Source organism: Mesoplodon densirostris, chromosome 4 (genome assembly GCF_025265405.1).
Source record: "Mesoplodon densirostris isolate mMesDen1 chromosome 4, mMesDen1 primary haplotype, whole genome shotgun sequence".
Lineage (NCBI taxonomy): Eukaryota > Metazoa > Chordata > Mammalia > Artiodactyla > Ziphiidae > Mesoplodon > Mesoplodon densirostris.
The window spans coordinates 129,868,658-129,883,968 of record NC_082664.1 but is presented as its reverse complement, the minus strand read 5'-3'; the positions used below and the strand labels follow the sequence as shown (position 1 = coordinate 129,883,968).

Below are 15,311 nucleotides of genomic sequence, written 5' to 3'. Positions count from 1 at the left end.
CTATACAGGATCATGGCCTGGGCAACAAGTCCAAATTCCATAATTTCCCATTCTAGTATTTAATGACCTTACTTAATTCAACCTTACCTCTTCTACTAAACTTTCCACAAGGATTCACCTGATAAAGTGGACAGGATGTTCACTCTGACGCCCATATCCATTCCCCCTCCCAACTGTGGGATGGCAAAGCCACACAAGAATAGATATATGGGTCAGAAAAGGGAAGATGATATACTCTGAGGTACAGGGATTTAAAGAAGCTTTAGAATGAATAAATAATCTGACATGAATAATAGAAACACTATACAAATTTGAGCGTTATTTAAAAATTTTACTCCCACTAAAATAAAGTAAAAGCAGGCTTAGGATTACTAAACAACTGTTTTAGACATGAATTATCTTCATTTGATTCTGCCCAAACAGCCCCACTTATTTTACTCAGACCTCATACTCTTAAGGGATAAATTCAAAGCTATAATTCCAATTCCAAAGCACCAGTCATCCGTACATCTGCAAGAACGAGTGTAATCAGTTACCTTTTCATAGGCATACTGCTCCTGAAGCATCACGGGGAGCCGCTCCAGAAATGCTCTCATGCAGGGAGCCATGTTTAATCCCAGAACACCCTGTTGTTTCAGTGCTGTCCTACAGGTTGCTAAAACATGATTGGCAGCAGCCCATTCTGCTGTACAATTCACGACCAAAACATCCTGATGAAAAATAAACCATGCCACATGATATTTGTTTAAATAAAAGAGAGACATTCCATCACCATTCATCTATGAGAAATTCCTTCTAGTAATACATTAAACACTTTTGCTTTTTGGATATTTTATGCTATACTTTTTTAATGCCTATGAACTTCAAAACATCCTAAATTTTGTCTAAGGTAAAAACAAGTGAGTAACTGTAAAATGTGTGAACTACCTTGGATTAGCTGATTCTTCTTAAAAGAGACTTAATTATTTGCTATCTCATAGGACTTGTAGGACAAGGTATCTAGTATATTTTAAGAGTCTGACATGACCACAAGGATACTAGAGGAAGTAGTACTCTGCTGAGGGACACACATCTACGAGAGAAGCAGCACTGCTCTGTGGCTCTATGGTTTATTATTCTATGTAGGCTACTACTGCCTATGGTCTGGTTCTACATTTTACTTCTAGTAGGACTGTTCATGCAGGTCTTCAGCTCTAGTTTAATATTACCACATATTAACCACATAAATGTAAACCAAAGCAGCACATTGGCACTATTCATTAAGGGTATGAAAAGCAATATGGTAAGAGATAATGTCATATCATAGAATTATTTCACAGTAGAGAGCTAGTATTTTGTAGTAGAACATTAAATTTGCAAGCCAAGATGTATTCTATATAGCTGAGTTGAAGGTGTTGGAGGTAGTCCTTCTTTTCAGGGAAAATTCTTTAGATAATTTAGTGCTGTCTCAAAAGTCATGGCAGAAAGTAATAAATTCTCTTTATAATTTCCAGTGGAAAATCATTCAATAATTAAGCATTTTTCCCAAAGTATAGGGTATAGGAGAGTACCAGGTTCTAGTTTTCCTTCTGTCACTAAATAGCTGCATTATCTTGGGCAAGTAATAATCCCTCTGGATATCATTTTTCGCCTCGGTAAAGTGGGATGCTTGGACTACGATTTTTAAGATACCTCACAGGCTAACAACTTACAACTTGATATGATTGTAAGATTACCTTTGATCTATTTGAGCAAGCAGCTACCCCAACATCTGGAATCCATACTGTGGTCTGAATAGCCCCAGAGCCAATCACAACAGTTTGCAAGACAGAGCCATCCTAAAATGAGATGTATTTATCAATACACACTACTTAACTAGTTAGCCATTATTTACATTTTAAATTTATACTTCACGTTCACAAAAACTTATTGTAAAACCTACACTTTAGCTACATTTGGCAATGCCCAACTGCATACCACTATCCAATTTTCTAGAGCCTTTTCTAAATGATTTAAAAAATACATCATTAGGGGCTTCCCTGGTGGCGCAGTGGTTGAGAGTCCGCCTGCCGATGCAGGGGACGCCGGTTCGTGCCTCGCTCCGGGAAGATACCACGTGCCGCGGAGCGGCTGGGCCCGTGAGCCATGGCGGCTGGGCTTGTGCGTCCGGAGCCTGTGCTCCGCAGTGGGAGAGGCCACAGCAGTGAGAGGCCCGTGTACCGCAAAAAATAAAAAATAATAAAAATAAAAATAAAAAATAAAAAATACATCATTAAGAAAAAATAAGGGCAGGGGCGCCTTCAAGATGGCAGAGGAGTAAGACGTGGAGATCACCTTCCTCCCCACAGATACACCAGAAATACATCCACATGTGGAACAACTCCTACAGAACACCTACTGAATGCTGGCAGAAGACCTCAGACTTCCCAAAAGGCAAGAAACTCCCCACATACCTGGGTAGGGCAAAAGAAAAAAGGAAAAACAGAGACAAAAGAATACGGACAGGACCTGCACCTCTGGGAGGGAGCTGTGAAGGAGGAAAAGTTTCCACACACTAGGAAGGCCCTTCACTGGTGGAGATGGGGTGGGTGAGGGGAAGCTTCGGAGCCGCGGAGAAGAGCGCAGCAACAGGGGTGCAGAGGGCAAAGCGGAGAGATTCCTGCACAGAGGATCGGGGCCGACCAGCACTCACCAGCCTGAAAGGCTCATCTGCTCACCTGCCAGAGCAGGTGGGGGCTGGGAGCTGAGGCTCAGGCTTCGGAGGTCAGACCCCAGGGAGAGGACTGGGGTTGGCTACATGAACACAGCCTGAAGGGGGCTAGTGTGTCACAGCTACCCGGGAGGGAGTCCAGGGAAAAGTCTGGACCTGTCTAAGAGGCAAGAGACCATTGTTTCCGGTGCGCAAGGAGAGGGGATTCAGAACACTGCCTAGACGAGCTCCAGAGACGGGCATGAGGCGCAGCTACCAGGGTGGACACCAGGCATGGGCATGAGACGCTAAGGCTGCTGCTGCAGCCACCAAGAAGGCTGTGTGCAAGCACAGATCACTATCCACACCTCCCCTCCCAGGAGCCTGTGCAGCCTGCCGCTGCCAGGGTCCCGTGATACAGGGACAACTTCCCCAGGAGAACACACGGCGCGCCTCAGGCTGGTGCAACGTCACGCTGGCCTTTGCCACTGGAGGCTTGCCCTGCATCCGTACTCCTCCATCCGCCCCGGCCTGAGTGAGCCAGAGCCCCCTAATCAGCCACTCCTTTAACCCCATCCTGTCTGGGCGGGGAACAGACACCTTCAGGCAACCTACATGCAGAGACGGGGCCAAATCCAAAGCTGAACCCTGGGAGCTGTGTGAACAAAGAAGAGAAAGGGAAATCTCTCCCAGCAGCCTCAGGAGCAGTGGATTAAATCTCCACAATCAACTTGATGTACCCTGCATCTGTGGAATACCTGAATAGACAAGAAATCATCCAAAAATTGAGGCAGTATACTTTGGGAGCAACTGTAGACTTGGGATTTGCTTTCTGCATCTAATTTGTTTCTGGCTTTATGTTTATCTTAGTTTAGTATTTAGAACTTATCATCATTGGTAGATTTGTTTACTGATCTTGTTGCTCTCTTCCTTATATATATATAGAATTTTTTTTCCTTTTTCTTTTTGTGAGTGTGTATCTGTATGCTTCTTAGGGTAATTTTGTCTGTATAGCTTTGCTTTTGCCATTTGTCCTAGGGTTCTGACTGTCCGTTTTTTGTTTTTTTTTAGCATACTTTTTAGCAACTGTTATCATTGGTGGATTTGTTTTTTGGTTTGGTAGCTCTCTTCTTTCTTTCTGTTTTTTTATTACTTTTTAATTTTTAATAATTTATTTTTATTTTAATAACTTTATTTTATTTATTTATTTTTTCTTTCTTTCCTTCTTTCTTTCTTTCTTTTTTCTCTCTTTTCTTCTCAGCTGTGTGGCTGACAGGGTCTTGGTGCTCCAGCCTGGTGTCAGGCCTGAGCCTCTCAGGTGGGACAGCCGAGTTCAGGACATTGGACCACCGGAGACCTCCCAGCCCCATGTAATATCAAATGGTGAAACCTCTCCCAGAGATCTCCATCTCAACGCTAAGACCCAGCTCCACTCAACGACCAGCAAGCTCCAGTGCTGGACACCCCATGTCAAACAACTAGCAAGATAGGAACACAAGCCCACCCATTAGAGAGATGCTGCCTAAAATCATACTAACTTCACAGATACCCCAAAACACACCACTGGACATGGTCCTGCCAACCAGAAAGACAAGATCCAGCCCCACCCACCAGGCACCTGTCCCCTCCAACAGGAAGCCTACACAACCCACTGAACCAACCTTACCCACTGGGGGCAGACACCAAAAAACAACAGGAAATACGAACCTGCAGCCTGCGAAAAGGAGATCCCAAACACAGTAAGTTAAGCAAAATGAGAAGACAGCAAATAGACAGCAGATGAAGGAGCAAGGTAAAAACCCAACAGACCAAACAAATGCAGAGAAAATAGGCAGTCTACCTGAAAAAGAATTCAGAGTAATGATAGTAAAGATGATGCAAAATGTTGGAAACAGAATGGAGAAAATACAAGAAACGTTTAAGAAGAACCTAGAAGAACTAAAGAGCAAACAAACAATGATGAACAACACAAAAGAAGAAATTAAAAATTCTCTAGAAGGAATCAATAGCAGAATAACTGAGGCAGAAGAACGGATAAGTGACCTGGAAGATAAAAGAGTGGAAATAACTACCGCAGAGCAGAATATAGAAAAAAGAAAGAGAAGAATTGAGGAGAGCCTCAGAGACCTCTGGGACAACATTAAACGCACCAACATTCGAATTCTAGGGGTCTCAGAAGAAGAGAAAAAAAAAAGGAACTGCAAAACTATCTGAAGAGATTATAGTTGAAAACTTCCCTAATATGAGGAAGGAAAGAGTCAATCAAGACCAGGAAGTGCAGAGAGTTCCATACAGGAAAAATCCAAGGAGAAACATGCCAAGACACATATTAACCAAACCAACAAATATTAAATTCAAAGAAAAAATATTAAAAGCAGCAAGGGAAAAGCAACAATTAACATACAAGGGAATCCCCATAAAATTAACAGCTGATCTTTCAGCAGAAACTCTGCAAGCCAGAAGGGAGTGGCAGGACATATTTAAAGTGAGGCAAGGGAAACACCTACAGCCAAGATTACTCTACCCAGCAAGGATCTCATTCAGATCTGACGGAGCAATCAAAAACTTTACAGACAAGCAAAAGTTAAGAGAATTCAGCACCACCAAACCAGCTCTACAACAAATGCTAAAGGAACATCTCTAGGCAGGGAACACAAGAGAAGTAAAAGGTCTACAATAACAAACCCAAAACATTAAGAAAATGGTAACAGGAACATACATATCAATAATGACCTTAAATGTAAATGGATTAAATGACCCAACCAAAAGACATAGACTGGCTGAATGGATACAAAAACAAGACCGTATACCGTATATATGCTGTCTACAAGAGACCCACTTCAAGCCTAGGGACACATACAGACTGAAAGGGAGGGGATGGAGAAAGATATTCCATGCAAATGGAAATCAAATGAAAGCTGGAGTAGCAATTCTCATTTCAGACAAAACAGACTTTATAAGACTATTACAAGAGACAAAGAAGGACACTACATAATGATCAAGGGATCAATCCAAGAAGAAGATATAACAATTGTAAATATTTATGCACCCAACATAGGAGCACCTCAATACATAAGGCAAATGCTAACAGCCATAAAAGGGAAAATCGACAGTAACACAATAACACTAGGGGACTTTAATACCCCACTTTCACCAATGGACAGATCAACCAAAATGGAAATAAATGAGGAAACACAAGCTTTAAATGATACATTAAACAAGATGGACTTAATTGATATTTATAGGACGTTCCATCCAAAAACAGCAGTTTACACTTTCTTCTCAATTGCTCATGGAACACTCTCCAGGAGAGATCATATCGTGGGTCACAAATCAAGCCTTGGTTAATTTAAGAAAATTGTAATCGTATCAAATATCTTTTCCAACCACAATGCTATGAGACTAGATGTCAATCACAGGAAAAAATCTGTAAAAAATATAAACACATGGAATATAAACAATACACTACTAAATAACCAAGAGATCACTCAAGAAATCAAAGAGGAAATCAAAAAATACCTAGAAACATATGACAATGAAAACATGATGACCCATAACCTATGGGATGCAGCAAAAGCAGTTCTAAGAAGGAAGTTTATAGCAATACAATTCTACCTCACGACACAAGAAAAATCTCAAGTAAACAACCTAACCGTACACCTAAAGCAATTAGAGAAAGAAGAACAAAAAACCCCCAAAGTCAGTAGAAGGAAAGGAATCATAAAGATCAGGTCAGAAATAAGTGAAAAAGAAATGTAGGAAACGATAGCAAAGATCAATAAAACTAAAAGCTGGTTCTTTGAGAAGATAAACAAAAATTGACAAAACATTAGCCAGACTCATCAAGAAAAAAAGGGAGAAGACTCAAATCAATAGAATTAGAAACGAAAAAGGAGAAGTAACAACTTCTGCAAAAATACAAAGGATCATGAGAGATTACTACAAGCAACTACATGCCAATAAAATGGGCAACCTGGAAGAAATGGACAAATTCTTGGAAAAGCACAACCGTACGAGACTGAACCAGGAAGAAACAGAAAATATAAACAGACCAATCACAAACACTGAAATTGAAACGTGATTAAAAATCTTCCAACAAACAGAAGTCCAGGACCAGATGACTTCAGAGGCGAATTCTACCAAACACTTAGAGAAGAGCTAACACCTATTCTTCTTCTCAAACTCTTCCAAAAAATAGCAGAGGGAGGAACACTCCCAAACTCATTCTACAAGGCCACCATCACCCTGACACCAAAAAAAGACAAAGATACCACAAAAAAAGAAAACTACAGGCCAATATCACTGATGAACATACAAGCAAAAATCCTCAACAAAATACTAGCAAACAGAATCCAATAGCATATTAAAAGGATCATACACCATGATAAAGTAGGGTTCAACCCAGGAATGCAAGGATTCTTCAAAGTACACAAATCAATCAATGTGATAAACCATACTAACAAACTGAAGGATAAAAATCATATGATCATCTCAATAGGTGCAGAAAATGTTCTGACAAAATTTAACACCCATCTATGATAAAAGCTCTCCACAAAGTAGGCACAGAGGGAACTTACCTCAACATAATAAAGGCCATATGTGACAAACACACAGCCAACATCATTCTCAATGGTGAAAACTGAAACTATTTCCACTAAGATCAGGAACAAGAAAAGTTGCCCACTCTCACCACTATTATTCAACATAGTTTTGGAAGTTTTAGCCACAGCAATCAGAGAAGAAAAAGAAATAAAAGGAATGCAAATAGGAAAAGAAGAAGTAAAATTGTCACTGTTTGAAAATGACATGATACTATACATAGAGAACCCTAAAGATGCTACCAGAAAACGACTAGAACTAATCAATGAATTTGGTAAAGTAGCAGGATACAAAGGTAATGCAAAGAAATCTCTTGCATTCCTATACACTAATGATGAAAAATCTGAAAGAGGAATTAAGGAAACACTCCCATTTTACCATTGCAACAAAAAGAATAAAATACCTAGGAATAAACCTACCTAAGGAGAAAAATGACCTGTATGCAGAAAACTATAAGACACTGATGAAAGAAATTAAAGATGATACAAACAGATGGAGAGATATACCATGTTCTTGGATTGGAAGAATCAACATTGTGAAAATGACTATACTACCCAAAGCAATCTACAGATTCACTGCAATCCCCATCGAACCACCAATGGCATTTCTCACAGAACTAGAACAAAAAATTTCACAATTTGTATGGAAACACAAAAGACCCCCAATAGCCACAGCAATCTTGAGAAAGAAAAACAAAGTTGGAGGAATTAAGCTCCCTGACTTCAGACTATACCACAAAGCTACAGTAATCAAGACAGTATGGTACTGGCACAAAAACAGAAATATAGATCAATGGAATAGGATAGAAAGCCCAGAGATAAACCCAGGCACATATGGTCACCTTGTCTTTGATAAAGGAGGCAAGAATATACAACAGAGAAAAGACAGCCTCTTCAATAAGTGGTTTGGGAAAACTGGACAGCTACATGTAAAAGAATGAAATTGGAACACTCCCTAACACCATACACAAAAATAAACTCAAAATGGATTAAAGACCTAAATGTAAGGCCAGACACTATAAAACTCTTAAGAGGAAAACATAGCAAAACACTCCATGACATAAATCACAGCAAGATCCTTTTTGACCCACCTCCTAGAGAAATGGAAATAAAAACAAAAATAAACAAATGGGACCTAATGAAACTTAAAAGCTTTTGAACAGCAAACAAAACCATGAACAAGACGAAAATACAACTCTCAAAATGGGAGAAAATATTTGCAAATGAAGCAACTGACAAAGGATTAATCTCCAAAATATACAAGCAGCTCTTGCAGCTCAATATCAAAAAAACAAACAACCCAATCCAAAAATGGTCAGAAGACCTAAACAGACATTTCTCCAAAGAAGATATACAGATTGCCAACAAACACATGAAAGAATGCTCAACATCACTAATCATTAGAGAAATGCAAATCAAAACTACAATGAGGTACCACCTCACACGGTCAGAATGGCCATCATCAAAAAATCTAGAAACAATAAATGCTGGAGAGGGTGTGGAGAAAAGGGAACACTCTTGCACTGTTGGTGGGAATGTAAATTGATACAGCCACTATGGAGAACAGTATGGAGGCTCCTTAAAAAACTAAAAATAGAACTACCATCCGACCCAGCAATCTCACTACTGGGCATATACCCTGAGAAAACCATAATTCAACAAGAGTCATGTACCACAATGTTCACTGCAGCACTATTTACAATAGCCAGGATGTGGAAGCAACCTAAGTGTCCATCGACAGATGAATGGATAAAGAAGATGTGGCACATATATACAATGGAATATTACTCATTATTAAAAAGAAATGAAATTGAGTTATTTGTAATGAGGTGGATGGGCCTAGAGACTGTCATAGAGAATGAAGTAAGTCAGAAAGAGAAAAACAAATACCGTATGCTAACATATATATGGAATCTAAAAAAAAAAAAAAAAAAAAGTCATGAAGAACCTAGGGGCAAGATGGGAATAAAGATGCAGACCTATTAGAGAATGGACTTCAGGACATGGGGAGGGGGAAGGGTACGCTGGGACAAAGTGAGAGAGTGGTAGTGTATATATGGACATATATACACTACCAAATGTAAAATAGCTAGCAGTGGGAAGCAGTTGCATAGCACAGGGAGCTCAGCTCAGTGCTTTGTGACCAGCTAGAAGGGTGGGATAGGGAGGGTGGGAGGGAGATGCAAGAGGGAGGAGATATGGGGATACATGTATATATATAGCTGATTCACTCTGTTATACAGGAGAAACTAACACACCATTGTAAAGCAATTATACTCCAATAAAGATATTAAAAAAAGAAAAAAATTAAAGGGCAGAGAACTCTGAAAGGGTTTTCTTCAATATTCAAGATATTATTACACAAAATATTCCTAGGATTGGTTGGGTTAACTTTTATCACATGTAAGTTAATTTAAAAACATTTCTTAAGATAAAAATAACATCTATACTCTTACCCTTAAAGACCAAATGTTCATGAGGCCACCTAAACCACCAGACACCAGGGCCAACCCATCAGAACTAAAGGCAACGGTCCGGACAGGGGTGATGTGTCCTCGCAATTGATAAACACACTTGGCTCCGACTGATTTCCTATATCCATCCTGCAATTCATTTTTATTTTTAACAAATATTGAAAAATAAAACAATTTATAGATTCAAGATTTACAATTCATTCTTGGAAATTTTATATTTCAGTATAAAATTGGGGAGGAGGGAAGGACAACTCTCTCATAAGGACTAGCCTGACAGAAAATAATAAGATATCAACCTGGTTCTCCTTTGCTGATGCTGTTTCATCTTTTTTGATACACTTCTAAGCTAGTTCTCTACTCTTCAAACTGGAAGAAATGACTACATGTAAGTTCCAATTATCCCTCAGAGATAGGAAAATTCTAACTTCTACTTTTTAATGAGTGTCTTAATTTTTAAATTTCACTTCATGTAATTTTCACTTTTAGCCTCTATCATTTGTGAATTGCACATGCTGGTGCTATACAAACAAGTTCCTCTTTCTGTTGGCTTATGGGTCTGTCTGTCCCATGGTATCTAATCTCATGTTTGCTCTGCAGGTTTTAGGAATGAGATAGGTAGGCCTGTCCAAAGGGCTACTCTTTAGCACAGAGAGCAAATCAGATTTACCTCTAGTGCTCCTACCTCTGCTTCTGTGATATTTTCCTCCCATTAGTGAGCTATCTACTCCTCCCTCCTCACCATTTTCTCCCTGCCTTTAAGCTCCCTCTTCCTTTTAGTTATGAGAGAGCATAATACCAGATATACTCATTTACCCAAAAATGACATAATGTATTTGTATAATGAACAAAAGAGAAAGCAACAGAGGTTGCAAACTGGCAACTCAGGGATACAATTCAACTGGCCAACCAGGGTTTTAAAGAATTTCAAGTCAGATGCCAATGTTTAATATTGGGAGATTTTACTTAAAACACTGAATTTTTGATGTCCACCAAAAAAAAAATTTGACAATCTGGTAGCAATAGGCTCTAATTTCTGGAGGGTGGCAATCTCCTCTGTGGCAGCTATGCCCTTTCTATGAAGCATGTGCGCTCCTGTGTGTTTGTGTGTGTGTGTGTGTTTGTGTGTGTTTTACCTTCTCCACAGCTTTGTGAATGAATTTATGTTCCTTATCTAGACGGCTCTGTGAGCATCTACCATAATTTTTTTTTTGGCCATGCCAATCATCTTGTGGGATCTTAGTTCCTCGACTATGGATTGAACCCAGGGCCACAGCAGTGAAAGCACTGAGTCCTAACCACTAGACTGAAAGGGAATTCCCTGTCTACTGTAAATTTTTAACCTCTGTTTAAGGTAAAGGAATGGTTCTTCATAGGTGGAATTCTGGTATCAGTAAGAGATACTTTGAATAGGAGTGCTCCCGTGGTGTTCCTGCTTCACTGTACCAAATACTTTAACTTAGGACTCACCTATTGGTAGTGTTGATTATATACCATAAACAATCACCACTCCATATTTATTGAACATCTCACCTTAACAGGCAATTATGGTATCTCTGACTTATAAAAAAATTAGGCTAATTCAGAGAGCACACAAAGTATGACAATTATTCACATTTCCCTAATGGCTCTTGACATTTGAGATACCGAGTAGGATTATTACTTGATAACATATACTATCTGTGGTTTCAAATAAAGTCTTCAAAAACACCAGAATATTTACCTGGCAATTTGATTCCTGGTCCCACCATCCTTCTGAACTAGTCACACTGGTCTGTGTGGTATCTTGTGGAATACGCCAAACACATACTAAGCCACTCTGACAGCCACTTAAAAAATTTGATCACATAAAACCAAAACATGTCAATATGCAGAAGTAAAAATATTTTCAAAGAGCAATCAATTAAGACCTGATAGAACTACTACAGTATATTTTAAAAATTTATTTGTAATAGGTATGCTATAATCTTTCACAAGAAATACAAGTAGGATCTATATTCTAACAATATCACACACGGTTAAGGAGATGGCATATCTTTGGATTACATATCCCAAGCTTCACAATGGAAAACTTCTTTATTTCTCTAAGGTGATCTTATGGTATTACACATTATAAGAACAGTAACTGGCAGTAAACTGTTTAAGATTATTGAGAAGCCACACTTAATGCAAGTAACAGTCTATACTAATATAAAAATTAAGACACATACACACACAAATTTACAACATACCTGGCCATCAGTAAATGCAACTTGGATCCTTTCCCTGGAAGGCTGCACCAAGCAATGCCATTTACAATAGATGGATGGCAGAGTGAATGTAGACAGCGCCAGCATCCTGCAATAGGCCCCCAGAGTTTCACATTTTCTTCTTTGGCACATGTCATAAGAATATGACCTGTCGGGTCCCACTTCATACTAATAAGAGTATCCTTAAAATGGTAGAGGTAGAAAAAAAATCATAGTAATGCTTCCTTCACAAATACTTTAAACTTAATAATTTATGACCTATACTTCTATCACTCAGTTATTCTGAAATCAACATTTTATGCAAATTAGATACTGGCATATTATTTCCAATCACTAGACCAACTCACCCTTTAATATAGTCTGCACTATATATATTTGTTGCAGTCAAAGCTCAATAAATGTTAGCTGGATGAATGAATTATGAAATTCTGATTCAGAAGGGATATGTTATCTTTCATCACCATTTTAAAAGTTATTTTTATGGACTACTGATCATTAAAATATGAAAAAGAAGAGACTTCTTTAAAAAAGCATCTCTTACACCAAAAATAGCTAATACTATGAGAATCTGGGACATGTCTTGTGTTTATATGGTTGTCATCATTGGGTTCTTCTGACTTCGTTTTTTTTACCCTCCTTCACACCTTCCAGCTCCTGGCTTCATGCATTTATGTTACTTGCCTAGATGGCCCCATAAGCATCTGAACTGGCAACCTCTGTTTAAGGTAAAGGAATCATTCTTCATAGATGGAATTTCTAGCATTAGTGGGAGGTACTCTGACAGGGGGTGTTCCAAGGGTATTCCTCTTTCACTGTTTTGGTTTTACCTCTTTCTTAGCTCAATGGCTTTCTTACATAGACTTTTCCATTTACATACATGGTCCAAAGACTTCGTATAACAACAGAATATTAAATCATAAGTGACTGATATAAAAAAGTTCTTTGAGAAAACTAGTATCAAGCAATACTACAGTATAAAACAAGAAAAAGCAACCATCAGGTAAAGATGCTTTACCTTATGTGCATCAATTAGAACAATGCCTCCTTTCTCAAGCGGTTCCTTTGTTCCCAATAACAGTTTTCCATCAAAATATCCCACTGCAAATGGTCTGTCTTCACTGAACCAAGCAATGCAAGTTACAGACACTAACATGATAGAACAAAATAAAAATTTTTTAAAGAAAATAAGAGAGACTTATTTGTCATTGTCTCCCTTAAAAGACAGAGACTTTGCAACAAATATATACCTCTACAACCACTGCAAGTAAGTTTACAAACATCTCTTTAACACATTTAGACAAAATGTAAGCTTACAGCTGGGATTTCATGTAACCCACTTTATTGATTTATTTATTTTTGCTTATTTATTTTTGTGGTACGCGGGCCTCTCACTGTTGCGGCCTCTCCCGTTGCGGAGCACAGGCTCCAGATGCGCAGGCTCAGCGGCCATGGCTCACACACCCAGCCGCTCCACGGCATGTGGGATCTTCCCAGACCGGGGCACGAACCCGTGTCCCCTGCATCGGCAGGCGGACTCCCAACCACTGTGCCACCAGGGAAGCCCATGTAACCCACTTTAAAAGTGTTATTTGTAAGTGACGAGGAGTACCTCATTTTTAATCTTTCATTTTGAAGTGGTTATTGAAAAACAGAGACAACTGAATTCCTTTGCTGATTTTAAGTCATTGTATAAGGTTCTTTCCTTTCGGACCAGAATCTACCATGAAACTGAGAAGTGAAATAATCCAACTCTTAGAAAAAAAAATTTCCTGTCCCTTCTTTTGCTTAATATTGCCTATTCAGTGTGTTTCCATATTCTATTAAACATGTTATATTCTAACGATCTATATTCATACTTGTTTCTTTAAGTATATGTAACACTGGAAGGCTACAAAAGAAGTAAAAAACAGTATCTGTGGGAGTAGAATGGGGACATGGGAGCTGAGCAGATGTGAGAAAGGCTTTTTACTGTATGTCTTTTTATTTATTTATTTATTTTTGCTGCACCATGCGGCATGTGGCATCTTAGTTCCCTGACCAGGGATCAAACCCATGCCCCCTGCAGTGGAAGAGTGGAGTCCTAACCACTGAACCGCCAGGGAATTCCCTACTGTATACCTTTTTAAACTTAAAATTTTTTGAACCCTATGATGGTATTACCTATTTGAAAAAAAACTGGGTAAGAAAATGGCAGCCACCAGGAGGGCTCAGGCCAGTGCGTACTCCCCAGAACTGCTGCTGCCTGTGTCTTTGTCCCCACAATGAGCCAGAGCCACCCCCCCCCCCCCCGCCTCTGCAGGAGACCCTACGATACTATCAGACCGGGGCTATGGACCTTGAAGAAAGCAAATGAATATTGACTTGTAGTGGTGGAGATGACATGTTTCTGGAGGATCCCCAGTATTCGCAGAAGACAGAAACTGAGAGTAATGACATTAGCATTACTCTGTGAATAAAAAGAAGCCACGGGCTGTCAGGGGAGGACAGGGATTGCTAACTGGGCAGTGCACCCTTCATGCTGAGAGAGAAGAGAAGAGAGGGCGAGCTTTCCTCTCAGACATCTGAGAAGCAAGCGTGCTGTCCTCTAGGCCTTGAAACTGCATGGCTGTGACTGGGATCTTCGAGATATCCTACTCCCCCAAAACATCTAACAAAAACTATCTAGTAAGATGCCTAGCCATCCAAAAGGAAGATAGCGAGAAAATAAGTAAAAGTAGGCTTCCTACTATGACTTCTTAAATCAGAAACTTCCCTCCCCATCTCCTCCTTCCCCCATTTCCTTAATTTTACTCATTTGTTAACAATTTCATCTCCATCAATGATTATTATCTTTTTTCTTCTTGGACATTCTTAACATTCTAGAGAGACCTAGTGCCCACTAGAAGTGTTCAGACACTTGCACAAAGGATAAATGACTAATTTAGATCTTATTTTGGCAGTGATGTGTGGTAGGGGTTGACAAAAAAATATCTTTCAACTTAGTAACTAACTAAAATTAAATACCAACTGAACAATTTAGAAAACAAAACCAAAAGTAATATTTACTCAGCATGTGCCAAAAAAGTAAATCTATTTGACTGGGGGGAACACTTTCTCAACCAGACAGAATTCCAGTCACTTACCATCCTTTCGATAGCAATGCTCCAATTCTCGACGGTGCATGGTGGATACATCAACAACTTCAATCAGTCTTAGAGATCCATCCATCCGTCCCACCAACAATAATTCTGGAGATTCTCCTGACCAGGCTGAGGATGGACCCTCTTCTGGCCAAGCCAGGGCAGATACCCAGTGAGGCTGAATATCTACTAACCCTTTTCCTCCT

At 39.3% G+C, this 15,311-nt stretch overlaps 1 protein-coding gene across 7 annotated transcripts in view; it reads right to left on the bottom strand.

The window, feature by feature from the left end:
* Positions 1–15,311, bottom strand: part of HERC1 (HECT and RLD domain containing E3 ubiquitin protein ligase family member 1) — a 220,482-nt gene that overhangs the window by 32,251 nt on the left and 172,920 nt on the right. For all 7 annotated transcript variants that reach the window (XM_060097204.1, XM_060097205.1, XM_060097207.1 and 4 more), the window contains exons 55-61: positions 15,109–15,309; positions 13,002–13,132; positions 11,969–12,168; positions 11,461–11,566; positions 9,723–9,869; positions 1,716–1,817; positions 537–710 (exon numbers count right to left, since the gene is read on the bottom strand). In XM_060097204.1, the coding sequence (XP_059953187.1) occupies positions 537–710; positions 1,716–1,817; positions 9,723–9,869; positions 11,461–11,566; positions 11,969–12,168; positions 13,002–13,132; positions 15,109–15,309 (1,061 nt within the window). The remainder of the gene's footprint in view (positions 1–536; positions 711–1,715; positions 1,818–9,722; positions 9,870–11,460; positions 11,567–11,968; positions 12,169–13,001; positions 13,133–15,108; positions 15,310–15,311) is intronic.